This window comes from Chanos chanos, chromosome 5, assembly GCF_902362185.1.
Source record: "Chanos chanos chromosome 5, fChaCha1.1, whole genome shotgun sequence".
NCBI lineage: Eukaryota > Metazoa > Chordata > Actinopteri > Gonorynchiformes > Chanidae > Chanos > Chanos chanos.
Genome location: NC_044499.1, coordinates 13,860,809 through 13,888,588, shown reverse-complemented (window position 1 = coordinate 13,888,588; position 27,780 = coordinate 13,860,809). Strand labels below are relative to the sequence as shown.

Sequence of the window (27,780 nt, the reverse complement as noted above, 5' to 3'; positions counted from 1 at the left end):
CTTCTCTTCTCCATTTTATTTGGCTCTGCTCAAATTTTTAGCCAATTTTCATAATGAGTGCCCAGCAGGACCATCTTGATGATTTGAGCCCAAAAGAGTTTAATGGTCTCATGAAGGAGCACCCAGTAAGTGTGTATATCATACATTGTAAGAATGAGCATATGTACAGTATGTCTCATATATTCTAGACCCACATGAGATTACCCAGACCATGACACTGACTCTTGTTCACATCATTAAAATGTTCACACTGATGGACATACAGCTCTCTACAGCTTGTCCACGTTATTCATAATGACAAAACAAAACAATGCAAGATAGAAGATAATTATTCACGATTGTATAGATATGAATTTTTATAAAGCACTTTGCTAGGATTTTACTTAAATCAGAGAGTGTACAGAATGTGCATTAATAGGTCATACTGCGTTTTGCGCAATAATAAGTCACACTGCATTTTGCAGTAAGTACACCGCACACGGTGTAATACAGACAAGATCATCAGTATAACTGACAGTTGCAGCTTACATAGGGAGCATCTTTTTTTTATGTCCTGTAGGATGCTGTGCAATTCATGGAGTCCTACACACATGAGGATGTGACTAAAGCAAAGATGGACAAGAACTCCAACTCTCTGTGGACCATCAGCCCACCCAGCAGAAATACTCTAGTGAAGACGCTGGAAAGCCATAACATTACTCTCACCATGAGTTGGTCAATACAGAGGTATGAGTTGATTGGCAAAGTGAGCTGGTCTTCACACATCTATTAAAGGTTATTTTATCAAGACTCAGATACTGTGGACATTCAGGCTTTGGGTTATTTATCATGAGTATTATATATCTTTTATTTATTTATTTATTTATTTTAATGCTCCCACTGCTGTTATTGCTGGTGCTTATTCATTTTCTTCTCATTATTCCATCAGAAATCTCACTTTAGGAGCCAAAGCTGAGACTGCATCAGAGAAGTACTCATTAGAACTGCATAATGAGACCAGGGCTAAACTGATTACCCTGCTTAACTATACTGGAAATATGGACAACAAAGAGGAATGTAAAAAAAATGTGTGAGTCCAGTGTTACTATTTCATATCTTTTATGCCTATGTATAACTGCCCTGTACCATAGCACTTGAAAAGCAAAAAATGTTAATGTATTCATATTAGTCATTTACATTTTTAGCCTATGCATGGAGACCTGAAAGACATAATCCTTAACCCGTTTAATTTGTTGCAGTGTCATTGAAGATATTTTCCCTAAATACATCCGTGCACCCAGTGACTCCAATGCCAAACCCATCGACCAGTTTTATGGTGAAGTCCCCATTTGAGCACTACTATTTTGTGTTCTCCAAAACCTTATATTTACAATTAACAAAATTGTATCTGTGTGTAGTCAGTTCCATCTCTCTCTTCATACTTTGGATCAAATCGTTAATTATTTCAAACTGTTGTGTATTTCCTCTATTCTCTATATTTAAGAATCCTGTTGATCTGTTATGTGTTTTCCCAGTGAGTCAGACAGCCTGTCCAAATTAGATGTGTTCTCTGAGTGCCAGACCAAACCTGAGCACATAAACACATAACTGTAATATGCCATCTTGATGTACCAAAACTGATTTCTCTCTCTCTCTCTCTCTCTCTCTCTCTCTCACTCACACACACACACACACACACATTCGTGAACACATACAGTAAAAACAAAGGGGAAGTACTTTAACCTCACCCTGTGTCTGGAGAACAAAAAGACCAACGGTAGTGTTCAGGAGTGGTGGATGGTGAAGGAGAATAAGACCTCAGGTCTGGAATTCTATGTATTTAGTGATCGAGTGAGTCCTCCCAGTCTGGGATTCTTAGCAGGATACGGGTGAGTATCGTTCTTATAGCACAATACAAAGATTTAATTCAATATTTAAAGATTTAATATACTACCTTAAGATGTTTACTTCATTAAAAAAATGCGCGTATGAAGAGCAATGATGTTCCCAAAGTATCGCTAGTTCTGATCTATCATTTCATTCTCTGGCAGTTTATAAATGTATCACTGTCTTGTTCATCATGGTCAAGCATGCATCCATGCTGATGATAAATTTAACTCATGTACTCTCACAGCATAATGGGTCTGTATGCTTCGGTGGTGCTGGTGATTGGGAAGTTTGTGCGAGAATTTTTCAGCGGCATATCCCACAAAATCATGTTTGAGGAACTTCCCAATGTGGACCGTATTCTCAAGCTGTGTACAGACATCTTCTTGGTGAGAGAGACGGGAGAACTTGATCTCGAGGAAGACTTGTACGCCAAGCTTATTTTCCTCTACCGCTCACCAGAAACAATGATTAAATGGACAAGGGAGAAAAATCAGTGAAGAGAGACATGTCTCTGGCACAGACACGGAGTACTTTTTTCACGGTCGCAACAATGTGAAACAGGCATAGAAAAGCAAGCGCTTGGACCGCAATGTTCTTCCTGTGAACGAGAGTGTGAAAGCTAGGTGTATGAACTACTATGTGTTGGCATCTTCGTTGGTTTACCTTATTTTTTGACCTTGCGTGCGTGCACACACGCGCACACACACACACACACACACACACACGCACATACACATACACACACACACACACACTCTACCATGCAGCTGAACCTACCTTTATGGTGGCTGTTTAGAGAGATGTCTGCACTCTAGCTGCTGGCTAGTGGATTGAAGGGCTTCCTCCCAGTGTACAATGAACATGCTGACTCCTTATTGTGCATGTCTGTGTCTGGCGGTTGCAGATGACATTGCATGAATTATTGGACCGTACCTCATGGCTCCTTGTTGATTGACAAGTTGCAGTCCAATTGTATTTAAGTACATAAAAAAATCAAAGAATAACCAGGACTGTCAATGTTACTTTTTAGAAGATTTTTTTTTTTCTTTTTTCTGTCTTAATACCGTGGAAGAAAAAAATAACATTGGGTTTGGCAGGAGTCTTTGGAAAAGGCCTTCAACAAGAATCGACAATCAAAACTTGCCTTATTTCATTTGTATACATGACGATACATTTCCTCTTTGCGGAGTTCTCAGGAATACACACATATTATTTCACCTTGAAGAGAATGTGTGTAAAAATACAAAAAGGAATGACTGTCCATTATGGTATCATAAGAGTGAAATTTCTTTTTGAAAAACCCCAGAGCGAACATTATTGGTAACCAAGAAGCTTGAGTCGTAATCAAAAGGGACCAGAAACATCTCAACAAGCAACATGAACATAGACGTTCAGCTGACGGTTAACATCTGTGGTAACATGATTATACTCGAGAAGAAAGTTGTGAATTCATACGCTTTTGGGAAGCTAGAAGGTACGGTAGTTATGTTTATGCTTGGGCAGCAAGGACTTCTGGCCTGCAGTGCACATAACATTGTTTAATATTGTCAACAGAAATCTCTGGCTTAAAAAGAAAGGGCTTTTAATCATTGAATCAGGGTATCACAAATATACCATTTTAGTCATAGAAGTCTGTAGGCTGGTACATCTAGTACAGTTTCACATTTTTTCTCTTTGCATTTTTAGAAGGCAGTTAGATTAATAACTTCCATGCCCAAATTTCACATAATATATAAAAAGGAAAAGATAAAGAAAACTTCGAAAAGCAACCATGGAAATCTTTGACATTGTTTTAAAGAGTGGATACCCATATGTTCCAGCTATGCATTATTTAAAGACATTGTAGCATGAGAGAATAATTCATAATTGATATGACATTTTCATGACATGTACATAATGAGGGATATGGAAAAATTATCAAGCTGACTGTGTATCTGTACATCAGAAAGGAATAAGTGGTGCTGTAAAGATTTAATGACCTTGAAATAAAGCACACATGAGAAGGATAAATAAATGTTGTTTGGTTGTCACTCTTAAATATACGTTCAGTTTGACTCACTTGACATTACTTTCTTGTTGTAGCATAGAGAATAATTAGTTTCAATCTTATGCTTTAACCAGACAAGCAGGTTATGTGTGATTCTGAATTCTAGTTCTATTGGCTTTATTCTTTTTAGTGTGATCAGTATTGAGAAATACTCCGTGTCCTTTATGCATTCCCACCTGGTTGCAACCACATTTTCACCCTGTACACTCTACCAATATATTATGTAAAAAGTGTATCTTTTTTCTTCCGTTTTATGTCTTCAGTGGAAGACACAACTGTCTTGGAGTACACATTCTCTTCACCCAGTAAAGACAGGAGTAATGTCTGAATCTATGCGTCCAACATCTTCAGCCATAGCACAGCATTCATTAATGATCAACCAAAGTCGGAAAATCGCATTCCTCCATTACAACGATACATTGGCATCTCATCAAAAATAAATGAATTATCCTAGAAGTTCCACATCTGTGATGCAACTTTGCTCAGTATGATTACCATTAGATATTGTTACAGTAATAAAAGTGACATTTGTGATTGTATTAAATATGACTACATTTTAAATAACAGTACATTTCAAATAAATGCACGCCTCTTAATTATTACAACGAACGACCTTTTATCGTTATGTTATACGCTAACGATGTTTGAAATATATGCACAGTCGGAGTTTGCGGGGGGTGCAGAGGGGACATTGACCGCCCCCCTCTAAGAACTCAGATTGCATCGCATCGAATACTTCCATATTGCATCCTCCCTGAATCGTATCGTAGCCCATGTATCTACGTCTAAAGGGAGAGGTGCACAACCCTAATATACATATACAAATATTTTAAGTAATGCAATAAAATAAAATGATTCTAAGAAATAAATCTGAATTCTGTTACGTTTGATTCTGTGATAAATTCATCTTTGATCACTCGTCACGTGACATAGCACGTTGTGACGACAGTTAAAAATGTTTGAAGCGCAAATGTCAAACTCCGCTTATGAATATATGAATAACACAATGATGACAACAACTAAACTGTTATTGTGCAACAGCTGGGTTTTTTTTATTGCTGTGCATACACTAAAGGGATATTTATGATTATCATAACAATACATAAAATGCAACAAAACAGCTCATAGTAACTAATGCCATAGCCTAACAACCTCGTGGTGCCAGACGTGAATCCTGTGTAAACTAGTCCAAACCCAATTTCAGAGTACACGATACTGTCACTGAGTTTATTTTTGAATCCCATAAGAATACTGCTGTAAGGAATTACACACTGTTCTCATAGTATATTACAGAGGTCACACAAAGGTTTGGCACTAACCTTTAGACGTGAAAAGCTTTCATTTTATAGTTGAACCTCTTGATTCATTGGCTAGCAATACAAATATGAGTTTACTTGCTACAGCATTGATAGCTGTGCAGCTACATGGTTTTGAAGTCCACTGCTAACAAAGCATCCCCTACTGAATTCTGCTTTTCTGCTCCTAATTACGGATGTGAATTATCCAGAAATAATTTTATTGTGTATCTGGATGCTGTACAGAGCACCTTGCTCCAAATATGATTCTCTGAAAATCACATTTATAATAACACTTGATAAATTGCTGTACAAATAAATACAACTGCTGTATTTTAGACAAATAAATACAACTGCATAAATTACTGTTTTGATATAATACTCATCACTCTTTCAGAAGACATGACAATTTAAAACAACAGTATTTTACACAAGACTACATCTGTGCTGTATCATATTGAACAAAAATTGATGTACATAAAACTGACAATTTTATATACCACATTGACAAAACACTGACACAGAAAATTCACTGTTGACAAATCTGGTGGAACTAATTGAGGGTTCATCTCTTTTTCTTTTAATTGGTCCTGGTTTTAAAGATCTAACACCAGTGGATTCTACTGTCCACGTTGTCTGCTTACTGTTGTGAGCATCTGATTTGTGTTGCATGAAAGGTTAGGGCTACGACACATCAACCCCCCGGAAGCTTGGAAATATCAGTATCAGAATGCCCTTTGACCTGGAATGGATCCACTTTATTCAAAGGAAAAGTCACATTAGGAGGGACACCCACCCACACATACACACAGGGGAGCTGTGCGCTAAGCAGGCTAACACAGCCCACCCTCGTAGTCATCATCTTCCTCAGCTGGAGGTGGTGCTCCAGCACCCCCTTGTGGAGCTGCAGGGGACTTCTTCTTTTTCCCACCTCCTCCTGGTACCTTCAGGGAGATGGCCAGCTTGGCATACTGTAAAAACAGAAGGAATAAAGACAAAACTACACCTATAAGAGAGTATGCGCACTACTCAAGGATGGCCCATCCTAAACCACTGCTCAGAAACCTCTTTATGTGTTATCCCTCTGTTCTGTTTAAACTCTAATTTGGAGAGTGCACAAATCACAAGCTCAATGCACAGAATGAAAGTGCATAGCAAAGATGTTACCGAAAGACAGGTCTGAGAAAATTTGCATTAGATTTTTTATATATATATATATATATATATATATACACACACATACACATTGGCCAGCTCTATACAAGAGCCGACTATTTACACTCACATCATTGTCCATGTACTTGAGAAGTGGGGAGTTACACACTCGGTACACTTGTTCTTCATCCTGTTCATCATAACCCTGTAGTAATGTCTCCATAGCAACACAGTCCTCACTGCCACTGAAACCTGGAAGACTACAAAGAGAAAGAGTAAAACACAACATTAGTGAACATGATTGATGAACTAATATGACACCGCCCCAACAGTTCTATTACTTCAAGAGAAGCAGAAACAAGTGTCCTTATATTAAATTGAACGCCTGAGGAGATTAAAGTGGTGCCACTCACCTTGTGTCACTCACAAGTTAAATGAATGAAACTGTAATTCTCAGCTCCATATTACATAGCATTATAAGGATATAAAAGATATATGGCTAATATATTTATAATAGCACATCAGTCCATGTCATTTAGATCTATTCATACCTGTAACTCTCTCTGACACACTTATCTGCAGCAACAAAGTCACCTCTGTGAAGGTGGACCAGCACTTGGGCAATGGTTTTCTACAGACCACAGGAGAGAAAACATTTTTAACTACAAGAGCTAAAACTACTGCTGCTGAATGATGTGAATATATACACAGAATTTCCATCATTCGTTTACAGCAAACACGCTGCTTTTGATTAAAAAAAAAAAAAAAAAGTCAAGCCATTCTCACTATTAGTTATTATGCGTTTGTTCACCGTGTTTTGTTTTCGGTGAAACACATGCACAACAAATCAGTGGTTGAAATACCTTGAAACAAGTGGGGTAGTTTTCTATTTCCTTGTACATGTTCTTTTCTTTCTGTAAGGACACAGCTGCTTCATCCAGCCTGGGGATTAAAGGGTGCATGTGTAAAAGGGTGTAGTATGACATCAGCATGACATCATATCTCAGGTTCTTATTGAGCGGGCTTCTCTGAGCGGGTAAAGCATCAAAACAGCGGAACTTCTTGGAACAGTAATACACATCTCTACCCTGCATTTAGCCTTTCTGTAGAAGAAAAATATATATATATATATCCAACTTCGACAGTAGGCTAGAGGCCTTGTAAAAAAGAGGGATTTGGTATCAGTTCTGATGAATGGTGAATTTCAGTCAGAGACAGAGGCCTTCTGTTAAAACTTGTGCTGGTGATCACCTGCGCAGTCTGACGAAGAGTCGAGAGGCTTTACCTAGCAGCTCAGCCGCCTGCCTCAAACGGTCCTCATTCTGCACATCCACAGCAGACAGACAAACAGACAGACACAGACAGAGAGAGAGGGGGGGGGGGTGGCTTACTAATACCGTTGCAGAAACACTGGTAAGGTATCATTTTGTGTTAATTATTAGTTCTATTAGCTATGCTACCTTAAGTTATGACATTTTAGATTCAAATGCTACTCTTTAAACTTTGTTTAGTCTTTGCTACTTTAAGACAAAAGGAAGAAAATATAACTGGAGGAAAACAGCTTATGCTTCTTTCTAAATGAAAATGATTCTCACCTCAAACACTGATGCAGCTTTCTGATACAAGTCAACAGCTTTTTCTAGATCCATAGGTTCTATAAGTCTATATGAGAAAACACAAATAATAGGCCAGGGTCAAAAGGATATTCTTATCTGAAAAATTCAATTAATGCACAAATCAGACTTCACAAAATGACCAACTTTACAAACATTACTGTTTCTCCCCTAGAAGCCCAATCATTTTAAATATCAGATATGACTGTCTGTGATCTAAACACTCTCTGCATGTTTTTTTTTCCAACTGAGAGAGCCCCATTCCATCAATAATCTGCCACTGGCGCCCATACTTACTTTCCCGCCCTGTCCAGAGCCATGCCGGCGGTGCCCGATGTTCCATTCTCCACGTACATCACACTCGCTTTCTCAATCAGCTGGACAGCCTCTGGCATACGTTTCATATCCTACGCAAACGATATAAGTTTTCCTCACACTCCACAAAGCCAACATACATTCAACATGTGGTTTCATTAGGAAGACTCACCTTCAACATCATACCCGCTTGTTCTATCGCCCTGGACGAAAAGAAAAAAAATCACAATTTGTAAAAGATGTATGTGGTATGCAATATAAAATGTAGAGATGTCATGAGAAAGTATGATCATCAAAAAAAAATGATATCTCATTGAAATTCACAGATAACAGGTTTATTTACTTACTTTGCCGCATGAAAGAGTCTGTGAGCTCAAGTTAAGTCAAATGTAAAACGATGCTCTGACCAAATTTAGTTAATGGGCATCCTCACAAAACACACGCCAAAGAATAAAAATGACAAAATGAAATTTAATTCACGGTGACATTCATTAGACAGAAAAGATGTAATACCCATTAGATTCTACTCTACATCTTTTCTCACCATGCTGATATCACTATGACATTTACATATCTAATTATCGTATGGTCTATTTTGGGAAAGGATACGCTTTGTTCTCTGTGTGGTATTCTGCTTCCTTCAGGTAAGCATCTTTTGCTTGCTCAAACTGCTTGGCATTTTTAAAAGCAACAGCTGTGGAAATAAGAAAATGAGAAAGCAATTTTATCTCATTCTAAGATAACCTCTTACAACTAGAATTTAATTTTCACAGAAGTTTCTGAGAACACACACTCTGAAGCATTACCTTTAAGGCATTTTGAAAGTCAGAGCTATGGCTGAAAACAGGCAAATGAGCCAAATAGCCAAAGAGATATTTGTTATATCATAAGGCAATGTGAGCTTTTACAGCTCCCAGTAGAATTTTCTGAAGTATAAATGAGCTACCCTTAAGGCACAGTGCATGTCTACTCATCACTAAAATACATAGAAAGCAGAAAGCCTCTTGTCTCCTTGGCTGTCCTTGGCTGTACGAATATTCCTTTAAGTCACTGATGCCAAATAGAGATATGTTTTGTGCTTATTTACTGTGGCACCCAGACCACACTTGCTATTGTTTAGAAATTGGTACAAAGTTCTTACCAGCTTTTGCCATTTCTGATGCAGCACCATCATAGTCAGGTTTCCACTTAGTCATGCTTGTCTTTAAACTGCAGAAAAATGTGCGACATGCTTCTATTATATTTTAGTTATTGATTGAGTCACAACTTCACACTAAGCCAAAACACACTCTTTGCAAAGGGGCAATCTATGTCACTTCAAATAGTTTCTACTAATGAGGTTTTACACGACTAACATCAGCACCACATTTGAGGTTATCATGGTAGCCTCCAACATAGGCTCATGTAGAACAGCATTATGCAATCATAGCTCCACACAGTAACGCTAACACAGGACAGATGACAGCAGCCAGCTCTGCCCTGCTAGACCTGACAGTCTCTGAATTGATAGACGATATTACATTTCAGTATCATAACACACAAGGCATTTTGTATATGACGCGTTAAAACTGCACAGTGTGACGAGAGATTGATTTTAAAATCAAAACAAATAATGTAACATGCTTGCTGGCTAATGGTTTGTTAAAAGACTTTGATAGGTTAGCTAGCTCGATGATTCAAGTCCTGACAGCGCATCACTAGGTTACCTTACCATTTCTCCGCTTTGGCGATGTGTTCATGCGCCTCGTTTATTTTCTGGGCAGCCATTACGTGTTGACAGCCTTGGAAATCTGGTCAGATGATACAAATATTTCAGGAAATCCTGAGGGCAATGAATGATAGGGAGAAACCCGATGGTTGTAGCTACCGTTACGTAGATTATCCCTTTCTTAAGACCACAACGTCATAGTGTTTTTCTACGGGAGCCCAAGTGGCGTGCTGCAGTGCACCATCCTCTCTCTCTCTCTCTCTCTCTCTCTCTCTCTCTCTCTCTCTCTCTCTCTCTCTCTCTCTCTCTCTCTCTCTGTACAGGATCAGAGGATGAAGGCAGAAACAGTGTTAATATGATTTTCTTTGTAAAGCATGAGCCATTGCATCATGTTAATTTATGGTGTATTCTCCGTGATTTTGACTCATCTTTTTGGACTAAGCATAACAAATCTTTTGAAGTTAGTGTTGAGCTTATGTCAGGATGTTCAACAACAGGCCTGTGCAGATACCTCAGTCTCACAGCAAACATCTCTTTATCCTTCTTCCAATATGCAATTTTCTAATCTAAGATCAACTCCTTTGGTTCGTCTCTATCATCCCTGGTGTATTACCCCAAACTAGCAACTATTTGACCTTGTGTGGAGCTCTAACGCTCTGAGCCACTGTTACGCCTGTATGTATGTATGTATGTATGTATACATCTTTTGCGTACGTATAGAAGCTAATTGCCTTTTGCAGTGATGATTTTTTGTATATTGCTGTGAGACATCTGTTTCATATAAACGCAATGTGTTAAACATGTTGTCTCTTTAAGCAATCTAGTGTGAAATATGTCTTAAATACAGAAAAATATGACCTTCAAGTATTCTTTGATGATGTAGTCTAATCTATTCTAATTTTGATCAACTGAATCAACTGAGAGCATTGTTAACCAACATCTATAAAGATTTGCATTCTTTGGAGAATATATTAAAATCTTCATCTAAGGTCTAAATATTATTTTGAAGTTGGAGTATTATCCTAAATTTTTGCTCCCGCAGTAATGCTCCCTTTGGGCGTTTCCTTACTAAATGAGATTATTAGATTTAGAGGGGGAAAAATGTTGAACATGCATGAAGAAAGCCCTCTGTGCTCTCTAGGGGACTGCCGACTCCTCCCTTACAATGAAGAGAGAAGCAATACTGAAACATCCTTAAAAAGAGGAATACAAGCTCCAATGTCCCGGTATACCAAACAATTAAATCTCTCTAACTCTTCTCAGACACGTTATTTGTACAGCCGACTACATTACTCAGGAAGAATAATTATTCTAATATTTATCCTTCGCTCTTTTGATCCTTATACGTCTTTACATTTATTCTTTATAGGCTTATCAATGTTAAAAGTATATGCACATATTTTGCAGATAACGAATCTTCCGCCCTTTCCGGTTGCGAGCGTCTATCACTGCTGCTACCGGGAACGGAACTGTTTCCCATGGAATGCTACAGAACCGGAAGTATCTTAAGACGATATGACGTAATGACCGTTCTCCATTCCCAGCTCAGGACAACAACTCCGGAGGGTAGAAACTTTCACAAACTCGGCAAAAGAGATACAACAAAGTTACTGAAAGTATTTTCACGTCATTTACATCACATTTCAAAGGGGACTTGATGGTACAGATGTGGGATTATTGATGGATTCGAGATATGATATTCAGCGGAGGGCCGGTGGAGGCGGCTTCAGGGGGGTCTCCGCCAGTGGATCCCCTGCTCTGGGAGCCCAGTCTCGGCGTAGGAAAATTCCACCTCGGCCGGCAGACTTTAAGCTTCAAATTATTATTATCGGTTCTAGGGGCGTAGGAAAGACTAGTCTCATGGAGCGATTTACCGACGACACGTTCTGTGAAGCATGCAAATCAACTGTTGGTAAGAAACAAAAAAAACTCCAGCTTGGTAGTGTCTTCCTTTGTACGCTAGCAAGACTGTTCGCTAACATAGCTGTCAGTTGTATTTAGAGCTTCGTTCTAGTGTTAATTGTCATAGCAATGTAACGTCCTTAAAGTTAACAAATAAAACCACGTGATCTTTGCAAGCTGCAAATTGTACTCGACGTAACGTTCCACACAGGCATACTGGCAAGTTAACAGAATTTCACATCACTGAAAATATACTGTGTCACAACATGGCAAGAGCATAACAACCTTACAAAGGTCAATGGGTCACCAGTGTTGCTTCACCCTGAGGAGATGCTTGTCTGACTTTGACTGTGAAAACAAACCGGCAACGTGTCTCAAGTGTATAGAGTTTATTTATTTGTACATTACCAGGTACCAGAGACACCAACGGACATTGTGTCCTTCCGATGAGAAAGTAGTTTTTTGTTGTTTAACTTTTGTCATTGGCTGTGATTTATACGAATATTGTGTAGAGATTGTCAGAAAAGTTGTTTTCATAGTCACTGTGCTAGCTTAAACTCATGGCATGAATTTAGAACATGTTGTTTGTCGTGCCGTGGTTGTATATGTGTATGTTTCTTTGAGTAAGAGCAACTTTACACTAAATCAACCAAAAAATTATTTTGGGAAGTTCCCAAAGCCCTCATACCAATGCAAGACCTAGGTTATTTGTATGAAAATTGAGTCTGACATGGATATCACTCATTACTGACAAGTCCACAGATCAAATGAGCTCCTCACTAGACAACTTTCCCAAAATAGTCCAGCAGCCACAGCTGCTATGGTAAGGCCAGCCACCTTTTTTCTGCACTGTCACTTTCATGACACAGACCAACAGAAACACAGGAGGTTATGTGGGCTTTGACAGCATGACCTTCATAACACTGTTGCTTTCAGCACGCATATTCTGCCATCACTTTATGAAAATGGGAGATGTGTGCTGTTCATCTAGCTGCACAACTCCCTTGCACCTTAAAACCGTTTCAGATGACACAGAGAAGGGCGACTGCACTGTGAGAACACAGTGACATTTCTTTAGTCCACGCCTGAAGGCATTTAGCTGAAGTCACTGAAAAACTGGGGGGGATGCAACTACAACCAACAATGCAATTACAAAGCACTATTACATTATCAGCGGGTTGTTATATAATATCATGTTGAAGTGTTACCTTTTTGTGTTCTGACATGTGTTAATCAGGCATTATGTGTAATGGCATGTTAGCATGTCTACCCACTACAGCTGCCTCTGGTTTTCTACATCAGAATACATTGTTTTCATGTTTTACTGGGATGACAGGCTTACGTGAACTTTTCCTTTTCCTGATTTTTCCTATTTCTTCCCTGTTTGTGTTTGTCTGTCTATATATGTGTCTGTCTCCGCTCTAAGGCGTTGATTTCAAAATAAAAACGGTTGAGCTGAGAGGGAAGAAGATCAGATTGCAGATCTGGTAAGTGGAGAGGAAATACACTGTCCTTATCTCTGCCTCCACTTCTTGTTCCTTAGGAGCCACGTGTTCTCGATTAATGTTGCGTGATGTCAGGAACGCCAACACACATCCCAGATTCAGAGTCTCCGTCAATCCCGTCTCAGTTTCAGATTATACAGAGACTGAATCAGAGATGGTGTTGGAATTCCATTAGCAAAAACAAACAGTGGGAGTGAGTTTGGCTGGATGATCTGTTTCTTTGCGTAGATGTCTCATGTCGCTGTGTGACTGTCGCTGAACCGCATGGCTGTTCACAGTAGTATCTTCTTACTAACGCGAGCATGGCATACGTGGTTTTCTTTCAAATGCGCATACAGTCTTCGGTCATTTTTCTTCTGTTCTCATAAGGTTGTTCGGATGAGCTAAACATTTTGTGCATTTTCTTTGAAAATCGTGCACTTTCTCTTACAATTAAGACAGGTAAGGGTAATTGAACCTTGAACACTGAAGAACAAATAAAGCAATCCTTAACCCAGAAACCCTAGTCAGAAACCTCTGTGTCTGTAGGTTGAGCCACTGGCTGATCAACCTGCCATAGATAACATAAGTTAATCCACATGCAGCGTGACTGTAGTTAGCTGAGGAATTAGCTTGAAATGACATGTGACCTGCATACTAACTTTATTGGAGCACATTCCCATAACCAAGTTGTTCCAACTCTAATGCCACTAACATGTCTATTCTAAACACTACTCTACTTGCTGCTACACTACTTCTAAGAGCAGGTATTTATTAAAAAACCTTACCTAATACAGCACATCTGTTTCTATACCCTGTATTTCACTGAACACAAATATATCAAAACCCTCTATCTGTCTAGTTGAATCTTGTTACATCCTTAGACTGATTCCCTCCTATCAGTCAATTTCCGTCACTGTTCTTTATACATTTCATAAGTCACTGTTGCTCATGGCTTGACCAAGCACCATTCAACCCACTGCACTCCATACATCTCCAGCCCTTGTCTAGCTCACTATCTCCCTTCACTGCATATGGCTGTCTCTGAATGTCACATGTCTGTGTCACATGTCCACTCACATCCAGCTGCTCCGTGTCCTCGGCTCCATCACTGTCCGTCCTAACTGCTTACTGCCATGTGACGCATCATCACTCCTCTGTGTGACATCATATCCTGTTGGGGCAAAAAGGGCCAGACTAGAGTGGCCAAGGTACAGTTAAAGCGGAAGCGTTAGTTGTTCTTTATGCATGCTGTTGAGGATGGACTGGACATTTTAATCACATGTCAGCGACTAACATGCAGACGATACCAGTGGTACAGTTTCGTTCCTCTTAACAATTATGTTGATTTGTAACGCTGATCAAGATTATTTCGGACTGGCAGAAGAAATAATGAAACAGTTCAAATATTTAAATGTTATGATATCAGTGAGTAATGGAATCTTTGCTAGGTGATTCTTTTTTTTTTTTTTTTTTTTTAAAGCAGACACACTGTGCTTTACTTGGGGGTTGATGGTAAACTAAATCTGCTCTGTCCTCTTCTCAAATTTTCCTCTTGCTTTTATAAAATTCTATAATTTTACATAAAATAAAACTGAGTTAATTAAAGCTGTCTCAGCAAGAACACATCTACAAATTAGACTAATTCGAATAACTGCTTGTTTTCATGAATTTTAATATCATAACTGATGTATTATACCGGTTATTCATTAGTGTTGTTTGGGTTTATAGGGACACAGCAGGTCAAGAGAGATTTAACAGTATTACTTCAGCATACTACCGTGGGGCCAAAGGCATTGTGTTGGTCTATGACATCACTAAGCAGGAAACCTTCGACGACTTGCCCAAATGGATGAAGATGATTGACAAGGTATTATAAAAAGTCCAGGATCACAGCAACAATATGACACATCAGTAAAGGTTTGCAGTCTATCCCTTGATGGCCAGTATCTGTCTCTGTCCCGTTCTTGTGGTACACAACTTCTGTCTTTCTTCTTGCAAAATTATCTTGAGGAACTGCTCAGTGGAAGTTATGAGTTTGTTATTGAAAACAGAGAAGGATGTTGAATGTAGAAGTTGTGACCGTAAGAGGCCTGTCTGTGCCAGTGTGGTGTCTGATTTCTGAGGTTGTGTCTGGTCCCTTGTATGCCTGCCTTCTAGTACGCCTCAGAAGATGCTGAGCTGCTGCTGGTTGGGAATAAGCTGGACTGTGAGGCTGATCGTGTCATAACGAGAACGCAGGCTGAGAGGGTGAGTCAAAAACACAATAATCAACAAAAATATGCATAATCAACTGTCACACACATGCACATGACCATGTTGTAGACCTTACATTCCTAGACCTTTGACCTCTAATCACCTCCAAGCATTGTCATTTGTACTGCATTAACTACATACTTAAATCTTCTGTCTTTATCATGAAACTTAAGTGTCAGATTTCCTCAGTGACTACAGAAAAAGATTTAATTTGGAAACAATCTACTTTCAGCTTTTATCAGTGCATGGAAACTTGACTTTATCAAAGACTTTTATACCCCGGTGCCTTTCATAGACATCCCCTACATTCCACTAAAGGCATGGGATGCAGACACATAAAGCCATTCCTGAGTTGCTCTGAATATCGTCTTTAACCTCCTAAAACTCAGTGGGAAGAGTTTTTGGCCAGTGGACTCAGCAATGGATGGTATTTTGGACACTGAATACGGGCTTTGAGAAAAGAAACAAGAAGCACTTTAACCCAGTAGCTGTATCATAGAAGCTGATGCCCATTTTTTGATTTTTTTTTTTTGTCAGTTTGCTTCACGGATATCAGGGATGCGCTTCTGTGAGGCTAGTGCCAAGGATAACTTCAATGTGGATGAGATCTTTCTAAAACTAGTGGATGATATTTTGAGCAAGGTCAGTACCATCTTGGTCTCTCTCTCTTGTGTTATTTATTCTCTGTGGCATAAGACATTATCTTTTTTTTTTTTTTAAATGATACATACTGAAATATTTATTTGCGTGTGATGTTTCCTTTTTCATCTAAACAATTTCATTGCAATATATTTTCTGTTATATTTCTTCAAAATAATTCTTAGTTGCTAGGAAACTACATAACCTCAGTTGCTTGCCTTCACCATGACAACATCAAAGTTGGCTTGAGAGTTCCTCTCATTTTTATAACCAGCACCACTGACACCAGCAGTTAGTTTTGGTTGTGGACATGTTTTTTTTTGTTTGTTTTTTTTACTTACTCTCAATCTCTTGCTCCTTGCAGATGCCTCTTGAAGTTCCAAACAAGGAGCTTTCCAACAGCATCCTGTCTCTGCAGCCGGAGCCCGAGATACCCCCGGAGCTGCCCCCACCACGCATGCGATGCTGCTGAGATGCCTCCACCCTCCTCCAGCCACCCGCCATCTCCCACTCTACCCTCAGTGCTGCACCTGCAGTGAAGCTCTCTCACCACCAGGGGGCTGCAGACTCCAGCTTGTCTGGACAAAAAGGAGGGAGCATTCATTCAGTCCCACTGTACTCAGAGAGTTGAGACTCTATGACCAACTCCCAGTCTGCATCTCTCAGCACCAACCCATGGCTCTGTAACAGTGCAGCTCTACACAAAAGGGCACATTCTCTAGTTAGCTCTAGAACTATAGAGCGTATTGTGGACATCAGACACACTCAAAAAAAACAGACAAAAAAAAAAAAAAGAACCACTCCATTTCTCTTTGAAGCCCTATTTGACTCTCCCCACACTACCTCATTTCTGGGAGGCCAGGATTTGGTCTATCATTCTAAAGCCTTCCAGATAGAAATACCCTCTGTTAACTGCTGCACACCAGACACACATGCAAGCACGCACACACACACATGCACACGCACACACACACACACACACATAAACATATGCAGATACAGTTTTTGCATAGGTAGGTGGATCATGTCTTACCTTGAAGACTATTAGGAGGAGGAGGAGGTGGAGAAAGGGTTGGTCCTGAGGAATTGAGGCGTGCTTTTCAGATTTGCTGGATTTTAGAACAACTTCCCTCATGCCTTCCGGTTGGTGTAAAATATAAGAGTCAGCGCACAAGCTTTAGTAACTCACTCTCATGTGGTAGGTCCAATGGAAAATCTCGGTCCAGACCGTGTCCCTGAGGGTACTGATGGCACCCTGCTATCTGTATGACGTTCAAAGCACAAATTAGGCATGAACAGATCAAGTATGTGTAAGATTTTTTTTTTTTTTACTTTTAATTTAAGATAAAGTTCAGTCATTGTTTTATCAGTACATTAAAATGGTGCTCACAGAGGTAATGATTGGCATGAAAGCTAGGTGAAATAAAAAATTTCCTCAAAGAATTCAGAACCTGTTTTCTAATTGGTTTCGCTTTACAGATAAATTAAATCTGTGTCCACAGTAATTTTGCTGCGTGAGCTGTCCATAAGCAGTTTGGGTAATCGTGGGTTATTATTAGATTTCAGTGGCGATGAGGACAGATTCTCAGTACCCATATGCCTTACGTTCTATCAGTATTTTTGACTATGTCAAAATGGTCTGTATGGTTCAATTTGATGTTTGTTTTGTTATCTGTCATGTTTTGCACTACAATCCGTTTTAGCTAGTTTATGAAGACGCTGTCATGCTGAAGTTAGCAAATAAGCCGTTTACAGACGATAACAGTATTTCTTAGCACTAATAATGAGGAGTGTTGTCTCAGTTTAGTCAGTTGCCAGTGTTATTTTGTCCCTGTGGCTTTAGTTGATCAAAGGAATAGAGACACATGAGTGTTCTGTTAACAGAGGTCATAGCTCCATTCATTGAATGTGGAACTTCAAGCTGAATTGTTCCCACAGAAAGGGCTATTTCTTCATGTAAGTAATGAAACTGGTAAAAAAAAAAACTGCAAAGGGACACTAAGTTGGAAGTTTTAAAACTTAATAAGGATTCTCTCTTACATATTGAGGAACAATGATGTTTTTGGCTCATACAGTAGCTACTCCATAATATAACTTGGTACTTGGGCAGTGTGTTTTGGCGCCAAGCTATGAATGACAAGACTTAACTTCCTCAGAATTGATGTAGTAAGAGAACTATTTATTCACTAAGATGAACATATCATTGGTGTAGTTAGAGGTATGGCACCCAGATTAAGGAAAACCTGAAATGTTTAGAGTTTGGGAAGGCTGGATGATCAAAATTAAGATTTGAGGCATATTCTGAGTAGTATGGGCAAATTAAAAGGTATTGTTGAGAAAAATAGGTGCATTTGTGTAAAAATGAATCTGATTGGCTCAACGTTGACTTGCCAGGTAGCAGTGTAAATCATTGCTTTGGAGGAGAACGTTTGTGGCCTGTCATCTGTCAGCGGTGATGGTGATCAAATTTAAAATGTCTACTGAAGTGAAATATTACTAAAATGTAGTCATTTCATTAGCCACTTGTATGATCATGACTTGTGGAAACGGACAAGGACAATGGCTCTGCCTAGTGCTAATGTCATTAGTCTCAAAGATACTGCTCTCTTTGTCCCTCAGTGGTTACTTAAGTAGACCTTCCACATTAAGCCCTCTGGATTTTTTTTATTTTTTATTTTTATTTTTTTCAACTTGTAACTGTTGCCAGAACACACCCAGGATGAAGAAGGGTTAGGTGGGGGAGAGATGTGCCTGAGAAAATGATTTGTGTTTAATGTTATTCATTAAATATGCCCACTTGTATCATTGTTGAGTATTTTCTTTTTGAAAAAGTACTTTTTTTTTTTTTTTGGAATGTCCAAACTGACAAAAATATGTATTCTTAAATCATAAATTACTGAATAACCTCTCGGCCTCTGTTTATGATATAATTGAAGTATTTGGATATCTGTATGTACTTTATGTCCGTATTGTTCATTTTTATATCTGTTGAACTGGGTGCCATCGTAACAGACTGAATGTTTGGAAGTTGTAATTATTGTAGTTGTGAACAGCATGTCTAACAGTCGATGGAACCAGCTGAAGTCTGTTCAGACAGAGCTTCACTGTTCTGTTTCTGGTGAAAGAAAGTTTCTGATATTTCTCAACAGTTTAACAGTAAATCATCTAACCAAACTACTATAATATTGAACTGTCAATATTTTTTTTTTATGTTTTAGGTAAACTGTACTAACCTTGGAACATGGTTTATCGGTTTGTGCCATTTTGTAACGGCTTTTAGGTACTTTATTGTACCTAAGGTCCTGACCTTAATCACAAAGTGCTTTTTACTTTTGTGTGATGTTGTGTTGGTAAATTTATTTTGTTAATACTTGAGAGCCTTTTTTTGTTGTGTTTTTTTTTTTTTTAACCGAGGTCCTGCAAGGCTTTGTTACATGTTCAGTTTTCAGAGCTTTTTTTTTTTCCCTGTCTCTCAGAAAAGCGTAATATGACAGCAAATCTTTATCATTATTTTCTTATTTTCCTTCATGTTTCTGATCTTCCAAGTTTGAAATACCCTTTTTGTTGTGGTGAGCTATATTACAGAATGAAAAAGAAAGTTAAACTTTGTGGCAGAAAGAATATGATAAAAATAGTAAATCTGATCTGTGGATTTCACGTATGAGGGAGAAACTCTCAGATGTTTCTATTATGCTTGCTTGACTGCAGACCATATTCAGTCAGCAGTGGCATTGATGAGTCTCCACGTTGTACAAAATAGCTTAATTATGTTATTTCATGACCCATATTACTATTGACACATACAGCTGTAATAAAAGAAAAGGATTAAAATAATAAATCATCATTATTGCAGTTATTAAGTGCACACAGTACTTTGTGTTGACTGAATGATTTTAGGTGTTTGAAACTTTTTGGCATGTTTAAGCAGTTTTGTGGTATTTATAACTTGTGGCATTCTGGAACTAATGAAGTGCAAATAAAGACGTATATATTTATTATTCAGCTGGACAAATGTAGTTTTTTTCCCTTAACAAAATAGATCTCCCTACGTCTCTGCTATTCTTTACTCAGCTCACTAGACGGTGCTATTGGATAACTGAACAGCTGAACATATACTCGTCGACATTTACTCCGTTCAGTTTGCCTTAGTTGACTTTGTTTAAATGACATTTTTCGTAGTTCAGAATCATAAGAGAATTTTGCGTTTTGCAAAGAGAGACTTGTCTACTACGACATATTCGTACATATCTATACACCTGTTACTGCCAAGCTCATCTACTCCGAAGTCGTTTTCGGCTTTATACTTGCCTCTTATACCTCTGGAGTGTGTGTGTGTTGTTTGAGACTATACGATTTACTGCGTTTCTCTCACATGCGCACACAGGCGTGTCTGACCTGTAGCCGAACGCGAGGGGTGTGTACGGTGTTTGTGAAAAACAAGCGCATGCGCTCCGCTTGAGCAGCGGACGGGCGTCAGGACAGTAGACCGCAGCGATTGCAGATTTTTCCTGTCAGATAGAGGTGGACAGGGTGAGAGACCGGGAGCGGTAAAACGGGGGCCCAGGAGGTCGACACTAGTGAAGGGAATGGATAAACCTTAAGCCACACAGGAGAGGGAGGACGGGTGTATTGATTTTACATTCAGCCTTGGCTCCTGCTGCAGATACAATTTGCCTAACACCACATTATTCCTACTGAATTTATTGCTGTATTTCCTTCAAGGGGACACTGAGGACCACGGATGTGAGCAAGGAGGATTACGATGACAAGCCGGTGATACATGGTGCATCGTGATGATGGGGGCCAATAACTAAATCAAGCCTGTTCATCAGTCCGAAGGGATGAAAAGAAAACCTGAAAAAGAGGTTCGTGTTGCTTGTGCCATCTGTCAGGATTGCTCGCCTGGGCTCAGGGTCGATCACTACTGCTACCGCCTCCCACTAGCCGGAGTCGGAGTATAATGGAGAGCTCCAATGGCTCGGGCAGTAGCGACATCAAACCACAGAACCACCAGTTGGAAAAGAAAAGGTTAAACAGAGCACCATCACCGGCCAGACCGTTCATGAAGGATGTTCATTCCCGGTCGCCGAAAACACCGGCCATTGTACCAAAATCACCTAAACTTAATAAGCAGCAACCATCCTCAGTGCCCTTAGTCGCTCAAAGTCGCGTCTCCAGGCGCACTTTAACCGGAACAAAGGAAAAAACAGCCCCGGTAAGGAGTAACACCAAACCCTCAGTGATAAAAAAGACCGTTAAGGTCACGCAACATGCAGCAACAGAGCAGAAAATCGCCAGCAAAGTGGTCGACACAAGTCCACACCTAGCCAAAAGCAAAAAGGGACGATTAGTTCCTCTTTCTCAAGGACCACTCGGCCATGGCTCTCCAATTCGTGTCCCAACCGGTGCTACACTCGGAAGGGTCAGTCAGACGGACAGTAGTTCAGATTTGTCTGACTGTCCCTCTGAACCGCTGTCCGACGAACAAAGAGTCGTTCAGGCTGCTAGTAGCGATGCAGAGTCGGGCACAGGATCCGGCTCCAGCGACCGGGATCAGGTGGCAGCGGATAATCCACTGCAGACACCCTCCTCTGAGGCAAGCGGAGGTGCTGTTACTCGGCAGCGCACCGTGGAAGCTAGCCCGCCGGCTCTAAGCTCAAAGGAAGGGATGTCTCAAGCAACACAGCAGTACACAGGTGCACACATAGAGAAATGCAAACTGGACAAACCCTTTACAAGCGCACAATCTAAACTTGAAAGCAGAAGGGAATTTAGTGAAGAGGATTTATTACGTGAAATTGAAGACCTACGCTCAGAAAATGACTACCTCAAGGTAATTTTGATTACACGCAAATATGTTGATGTTTCCTCTTTTTTTTGCTTTAGTCTGTCTGTTATATAATAAAAGACTTATTTAATCGTTTGGGTAAATCCGTTAGAGCAGGCTATATCGTGCCTTTCTATACAGGAACCGTCGGTTGGCGTTATGAAGTAAATCCTATGTGATGATCCTGGGCTGTGATTTGTTTTCGCACCTTTATAACCTTCACTGCTTCTATAGCGTCCGTACGTCATATGTCAAACTTCCAGAGACTTCTTTTTTGGAACTCTAAATTGATGATTTGTTTTACGAAAAAGATAATCTAATAATTAATTATTCAATAACCAGTTAAGTCATATTTAAATAAAAGTAACCCACACAGCAAAGACATTTTGTAAAGACATTGAAAAATTTTTCAATTTGTTTACAATTTCATGATTTGTCATACTTAGTGAATCTGTGCAAATTATTATTACTATTATATTCTTTTCTGGAAGACCACTCCGATGTTGACAATCCAGAAAATGAAACTATCCATATCACTTCTCAGAATACTGAGCCCAAGACGATCACCGATGGTATCCATCAAAGCTTTGTTTTAATTCATTCTTTACTGGTTTAAGTCCACAAAAAGATAGACGGTGACCAAAGAGAGTAGTATGTTTTTGCTGAACAATAAAATGCATGGGTTCCGAACGGACCATTCACTGTGCGAATGCATGTCATAACGATGAGGTGATAAAAAGAAACAGTTCCAGTTGAGACCGTGTGGTGCAAGATTAATCACATTCTTCTGATGTGAGATGGTTTCAGAGCGATATCACAGGCTGGATTATTCATAACTGTATAGTTGCTCTGTGGCATGTTAATCGGCTTTAGCGGTTGCGCTTGTAATGTCCCTGTCCTCTAGGACGTGCTGACAATCTCAGCTCCCTTGAGCCAGAAGGACTCGACCATGTGTTCGGGGTTCTGGTGTTGGCTGCCAGCTGTGTACCTCTCTCTCTTCTCTATCCCCCTCTCTCTTGTTCTTGCTTTTTCTGAGAGGTTCTGTCACACCTCTCCCCCTCCCTAGCTCTTGTCCTGCTTAGAAGGATGGTATTTTTTAACAGAAAACCTCTCCTCTCTCTCTCTTTCTCTCTCTCTCTCTCTCACACACACACACACGAAAGGCAATTAATCAGAACCATCTAAGAAAACGATGTTAATGAAGTGGAAATGATGAATATGGCGTTTAGACATGAATGATGAAGATCTCAGTAGCTTCATCATTTAGCTGTTGATGTACGCCAGAGTATGTCACTGTGGGTTAGAATATCTTCAGTGAGTAATGAGGTTGTCATTTGACACCTAGTTAAGGTCATGAGTGGGCAGCCTAGAACTTGATATCAAACTGGCGTTGTCCGCAAAACAGAGGAGAGAGTACCAGATGTCCCTAAAATATATGTGATGTCTTGGGGTTGACATCTATTCGGCTGAGTGTCCCAAAAAATGATCAGTAGTTGATTTGGAGCATTGATCTATGGAAGAAGTAGGGTCATTAACTAAGTCTGAGTGTAAGTGTAACTACAGATAAAAAGCTTTTCAAAATATGGATAAAGTCCAAAAAGTGATGCACAACAATGTATTAAGCATGTGTAGAGCATTACGCGTCATGTCCAAGATGTTAGGTATGTGTTATATATGTTTTGGGACTTTTGAGGTAATTGATAGCAGATTTTGTGATGCATGTAGATATGAAACCACTATAATATCATCAACACTTCACAAACAATCAGTGAAATAGCACAATAAATAGAGTGCAGTGAGCATGACAATGCAGTGAGCATGACAGTGCAGTGCGTATGACAGTGAGTGTGACAGAGATTATGACAGTGCAGTGAATATGACAGTGCAGTGAGTATGACAGTGAGTGTGACAGAGATTATGACAGTGCAGTGAGTATGACAGTGCAGTGAATATGACAGTGCAGTGAGTATAACAGTGTGCAGTGAATATGACAGTGCAGTGAGTATGACAGAGTGCAGTGAATGTGACAGTGAGTATGACAGCATGCAGTGAGTATGACAGTGAGTATGACAGTGTACAGTGAGTATTACTGTGAGTATGACAGCATGCAGTGAGTATGACAGTGCAGTGAGTACGACAGTGTGCCATGAGTATGACAGAGTGCAGTGAATATGACAGTGAGTATGACAGAGGGTGACTTAGGTCTGATGAAGTATAATGAAGAAACTCTATCTGTCTGTGTTTCGATCTCTTGTGATATCAACAGGATGAAGTGGATGAGCTTCGAGCAGAGATGGAGGAGGTACGAGACAGCTACCTGGAAGAGGAGGTCTACCAGCTGCAGGAGCTGCGGCGGGAACTGGACCGCTCCAATAAGAACTGTCGAATTCTGCAATACCGACTGCGCAAGGCTGAGCAGAGAAGCCTGCGTGTAGCGCAAACTGGCCATGTGGATGGAGAGCTTCTACGCAATCTGGAACAGGACCTCAAGGTGTGTGTGTATGTGTATGTGTATGTGTATGTGTATGTGTATGTGTGTGTATGTGAAGGTGTGTGTGTGTATGTTTTGAGAATTTGTCAGTGTTTTGGGGGGGGCGGGGGGGGGGGGGGCTAGGAGGTATTTAGCTCAAATGTAAATATTTATGCTCATCCAAATATAGGTGGCCAAAGATGTGTCAGTGCGTCTGCACAATGAACTGGAGAGAATGGAGGACAAGCGTACCAGAGCGGAGGACGAGAATGAACTCCTCAGACAAAAGATCATTGAGGTGGAGATTTCCAAACAGGCCCTGCAAAATGAACTGGAGAGAGTCAAAGAGGTAAGAGAACTCATTAATGTCTCATTAATTATCTGTGGACTCACCATGAGTTAAAACAGTCCAGTCAAACACTGTGCTCATCCTCACCTGAGATGTGTGATTACAAACATATGAGGGAGATATCAGTTCAGGCGTTGAGATCAAATGAAACTGATAGTTTTGTTGTTCACGATATTGATCTCAGTGCTGGTCTACAAGTAAATGATGGTGCGAAGATTGCAGTCATGATAATGGTAATTGCAAGAAGAATGAAGACTATTGACTGTTCTTGAAAAATGCTGATAACCCACACTTGCGGCTTTGTTTTCAGCATTTTTTTAAAAAAAAAATGTGTACTCTGTTGTATCTGATAGAAAAAAACCCAGCATAAACGAAACGATTTCTTCGGTAGAACAGACCTGCATGGTAACGCAGAGGAAAGACATGTGTTATCTTAATGGGATGACACAGAGCTATTCAGGGTTAGCGAGGTTCGGCTTAAGCTAATTAGGACAGACAGCATCGCAGGTAGAACTGGAAATGCGGGTCAGTACTCAGAGAGCTGTCACTGCGCTGAATGACATTGCACGGGTGACAATCCACATCCATCCCTTGGTTTACTCAATAAGCTTTATCACAATTTAGTTGTTGAAGCAGGTTGTAATGTGAGTAATCTGTTATGGATTGCCTTCATAAAGTCCTTAATTCCTACACACACAGACACCATCTGTTTGTGAATTTTGAATTGATTTGGACTGGTTATATGTATTAGACTGTAAAGAATACATACTGTTAAACAGTAATTTTGTATCATCACTCTGGTAATCCTACTCTGGATCTGTACCATAGTTCAAAATGTTTCCCCAAGATTCAGAGGGTGGTTTAAAAGGATTGAAGCAAAACTTGTTTAAAAGGTGTGTTGATCATAGCCTACATCATATCTGAGATGTTTAACAGTCCAGATAGTGTCATCATACTGTACTAGGTGAATTGTGCCCTTGTTTTATAAGTTGCGCAATAGCTTTCCTGCATACTTCAGAAGAATAGCAGCAGTGGAACATGTGACAGCTGATCCACAGACCTCCACCTCCACAGACTAATGTAACCTTCCGAAGATCTCGGAAATGTGAGTTGGCAGACTGGATGTTTCCGGAGGGGAAAGCTATAGTAGGATATCAATCTGATCCTGATAAACACTATGTGTGACTGACCTTGGGAGTTACACACACACGTACGCACACGTACACACAAGCGGACATAGACACACACGGGCGTGCATGTGTACACCCACATGTACAGACATACACGCACATGTGTGCACGCGCGCGCACACACACACACACACACACACACACACACACACACACACACACACAGAAGGAGATAAGATGAGAGAGAACATATGCATGCGTGTGAGAAAAAGAGAGAGAGGCTTGTATGGAATAATGCTGATGTATAAGGAATAGATGTGTGGTGCTGGTGAACGATTGCAGAGTTTCCGTTCTCCACTCCTCTCCTGAGGTTTGCCCTAGAAAACAACAGGTTCTGAGGCTGTTCCATCCATCATGCGATTCTCTCCATCCATTACCCATCATCCATCGTCCTATCGGAGAGCTGTCAGGGGTGTAGAGAAATACATTTCAGCGCTTCTAATAAAACCATAAGAAAACGTATCATTTCAAGTAGAAAACATTGCCCTACATCAACATTATTTTGCAAGCTGTTTTTGCGAGGATTTAGACAGATCATCTCAGTATGAAATGTTTAACTTTTTTTAGCTGTAGGGAAGGAAAATTTCACAGCTGTAGGTTTTGTATGATTTTCATATTTCTTTTATTTTACAGTTGCTTGTCAAACAGTAGACATTTCTCTAATGTATCTGAAGCTGAGGCAGTATTCCTTGCCAGCAGTGAGAGTTTCATTTTTAGTGGAATTCTTCAGTGTGGGAATCCTCCTATTCAAATAGACTGGAGCATGTAAACCTGACTGGAATGTTGTTAAGCCCGGTTAACAAGAAGCTTTTCCTGCTCTCCGCATCAATCTCGCAACACACACAAGTTATTTTGTAACTAAAAATACCTCATTCTGTGGCAAGACTTGACTCCACAGGTTCAGAATGGAGGTCAAAATAGAGCAGATATTTTATTATTTGGCATACAAGATCTCATTTATGCATATTTGCTGTTGTGGTTAAAATGGTTAAAGTTGTGTTAATTTAGAAATATTTGACTGGTATTATAAATGTGTTAGGTTAGAAATATGAACTATTTACACAAACAGTACAGCATATGTGCTGTAACACTGTGTTGTCCTTTGCTACTAGATCACTATGGTCTTCTTGCTCAGTGTGTGTGTGTTGGATCACCGTGCTATCAGTAGAGGTCCAGGCTGACTGTGGCAGGAGGATTGGCACCCAGGCCAGGATTAATTCAACAGAATGCATGGTTATGAAACCTCTTGGCAAGTTCAGCTCTCACAGAGGAGGGAAGGATGAGAGAGAGAGAGAGAGAGAGAGAGAGAGAGAGAAACAGAGAAAAATAGTCTGATGGGTAGGCATCTGTGTCAGGCAGGGATGTGTTGTCAGACTACGATGTGGTGACAGGAACATCTTTTGTAAACAGTTTAAGGGCAGGCTGAGTTAACGTTAAGTTGGTGGAGAGCGTATGTCCTTGGCTTGGTGGCATATTGCAGCTCTGTGTGGGTTGGCCTGACGCTCAGAGAAAACATCTGTTTTTATTTCTGTGACTCCTCTTACATCCAATAATTATTTCCTAGTCTACGCATTGGTATATGCGCTCTAGAGATGTGTGACTAAATGATTTATATTATGTCATTCAATTTAGAAAGCAGAAATGAATCTTTCATGTGCGTA

General features: G+C 39.9%; 4 protein-coding genes across 4 annotated transcripts in view; 3 read left to right on the top strand and 1 right to left on the bottom strand.

The window, feature by feature from the left end:
- Positions 1 to 2,453, top strand: part of piezo2b (piezo-type mechanosensitive ion channel component 2b) — a 52,772-nt gene extending 50,319 nt beyond the window's left edge. The window contains exons 49-54 of the mRNA XM_030773724.1: positions 42 to 131; positions 560 to 726; positions 929 to 1,069; positions 1,239 to 1,320; positions 1,714 to 1,868; positions 2,114 to 2,453. Coding sequence (XP_030629584.1) covers positions 42 to 131; positions 560 to 726; positions 929 to 1,069; positions 1,239 to 1,320; positions 1,714 to 1,868; positions 2,114 to 2,366 — 888 coding nt within the window. The 3' untranslated portion in view covers positions 2,367 to 2,453. The remainder of the gene's footprint in view (positions 1 to 41; positions 132 to 559; positions 727 to 928; positions 1,070 to 1,238; positions 1,321 to 1,713; positions 1,869 to 2,113) is intronic.
- A 3,591-nt stretch (positions 2,454 to 6,044) lies between these two features.
- Positions 6,045 to 10,061, bottom strand: napgb (N-ethylmaleimide-sensitive factor attachment protein, gamma b). Its single transcript, XM_030775831.1, has 12 exons — positions 10,006 to 10,061; positions 9,436 to 9,503; positions 8,904 to 8,988; positions 8,642 to 8,659; positions 8,467 to 8,497; positions 8,277 to 8,386; positions 7,962 to 8,028; positions 7,618 to 7,688; positions 7,230 to 7,308; positions 6,918 to 6,997; positions 6,497 to 6,626; positions 6,045 to 6,182 (listed from the first exon to the last, which is right to left on the bottom strand). Exons 1-12 carry the CDS (start codon positions 10,059 to 10,061, stop codon positions 6,045 to 6,047), a joined length of 933 nt encoding a protein of 310 aa, XP_030631691.1.
- Positions 10,062 to 11,682: 1,621 nt separating this feature from the next.
- Positions 11,683 to 16,762, top strand: rab12 (RAB12, member RAS oncogene family). The gene is made up of 6 exons (XM_030775844.1): positions 11,683 to 11,914; positions 13,331 to 13,391; positions 15,120 to 15,258; positions 15,549 to 15,638; positions 16,182 to 16,286; positions 16,648 to 16,762. The coding sequence occupies exons 1-6, from the start codon at positions 11,683 to 11,685 to the stop codon at positions 16,753 to 16,755; spliced, it is 735 nt and encodes a 244-aa protein (XP_030631704.1). The 3' UTR covers positions 16,756 to 16,762.
- Positions 16,763 to 21,246: 4,484 nt separating this feature from the next.
- The window catches only part of mtcl1 (microtubule crosslinking factor 1), a 38,532-nt gene continuing 31,998 nt past the window's right edge, over positions 21,247 to 27,780 (top strand). Inside the window, exons 1-3 of the mRNA XM_030774675.1 lie at positions 21,247 to 22,116; positions 24,377 to 24,601; positions 24,771 to 24,929. Coding sequence (XP_030630535.1) covers positions 21,346 to 22,116; positions 24,377 to 24,601; positions 24,771 to 24,929 — 1,155 coding nt within the window. The 5' untranslated portion in view covers positions 21,247 to 21,345. The remainder of the gene's footprint in view (positions 22,117 to 24,376; positions 24,602 to 24,770; positions 24,930 to 27,780) is intronic.

What these genes read in the sequence shown, in the direction of transcription:
- napgb (XM_030775831.1), bottom strand. Translation starts at nt 10,061, where the DNA reads ATGGCTGCCCAGAAAATAAACGAGGCGCATGAACACATCGCCAAAGCG. An exon ending in AAGCGGGTATGATGTTGAAG is followed by an intron (nt 8,387 to 8,466) that starts GTGAGTCTTCCT and finishes TCGTTTGCGTAG; the next exon opens with GATATGAAACGTATGCCAGA. An exon ending in TGTGTCAGAGAGAGTTACAG is followed by an intron (nt 6,627 to 6,917) that starts GTATGAATAGAT and finishes TTCTCTTTGTAG; the next exon opens with TCTTCCAGGTTTCAGTGGCA.
- rab12 (XM_030775844.1), top strand. Translation starts at nt 11,683, where the DNA reads ATGGATTCGAGATATGATATTCAGCGGAGGGCCGGTGGAGGCGGCTTC. An exon ending in AAGATCAGATTGCAGATCTG is followed by an intron (nt 13,392 to 15,119) that starts GTAAGTGGAGAG and finishes TTGGGTTTATAG; the next exon opens with GGACACAGCAGGTCAAGAGA. An exon ending in GGATGAAGATGATTGACAAG is followed by an intron (nt 15,259 to 15,548) that starts GTATTATAAAAA and finishes CCTGCCTTCTAG; the next exon opens with TACGCCTCAGAAGATGCTGA.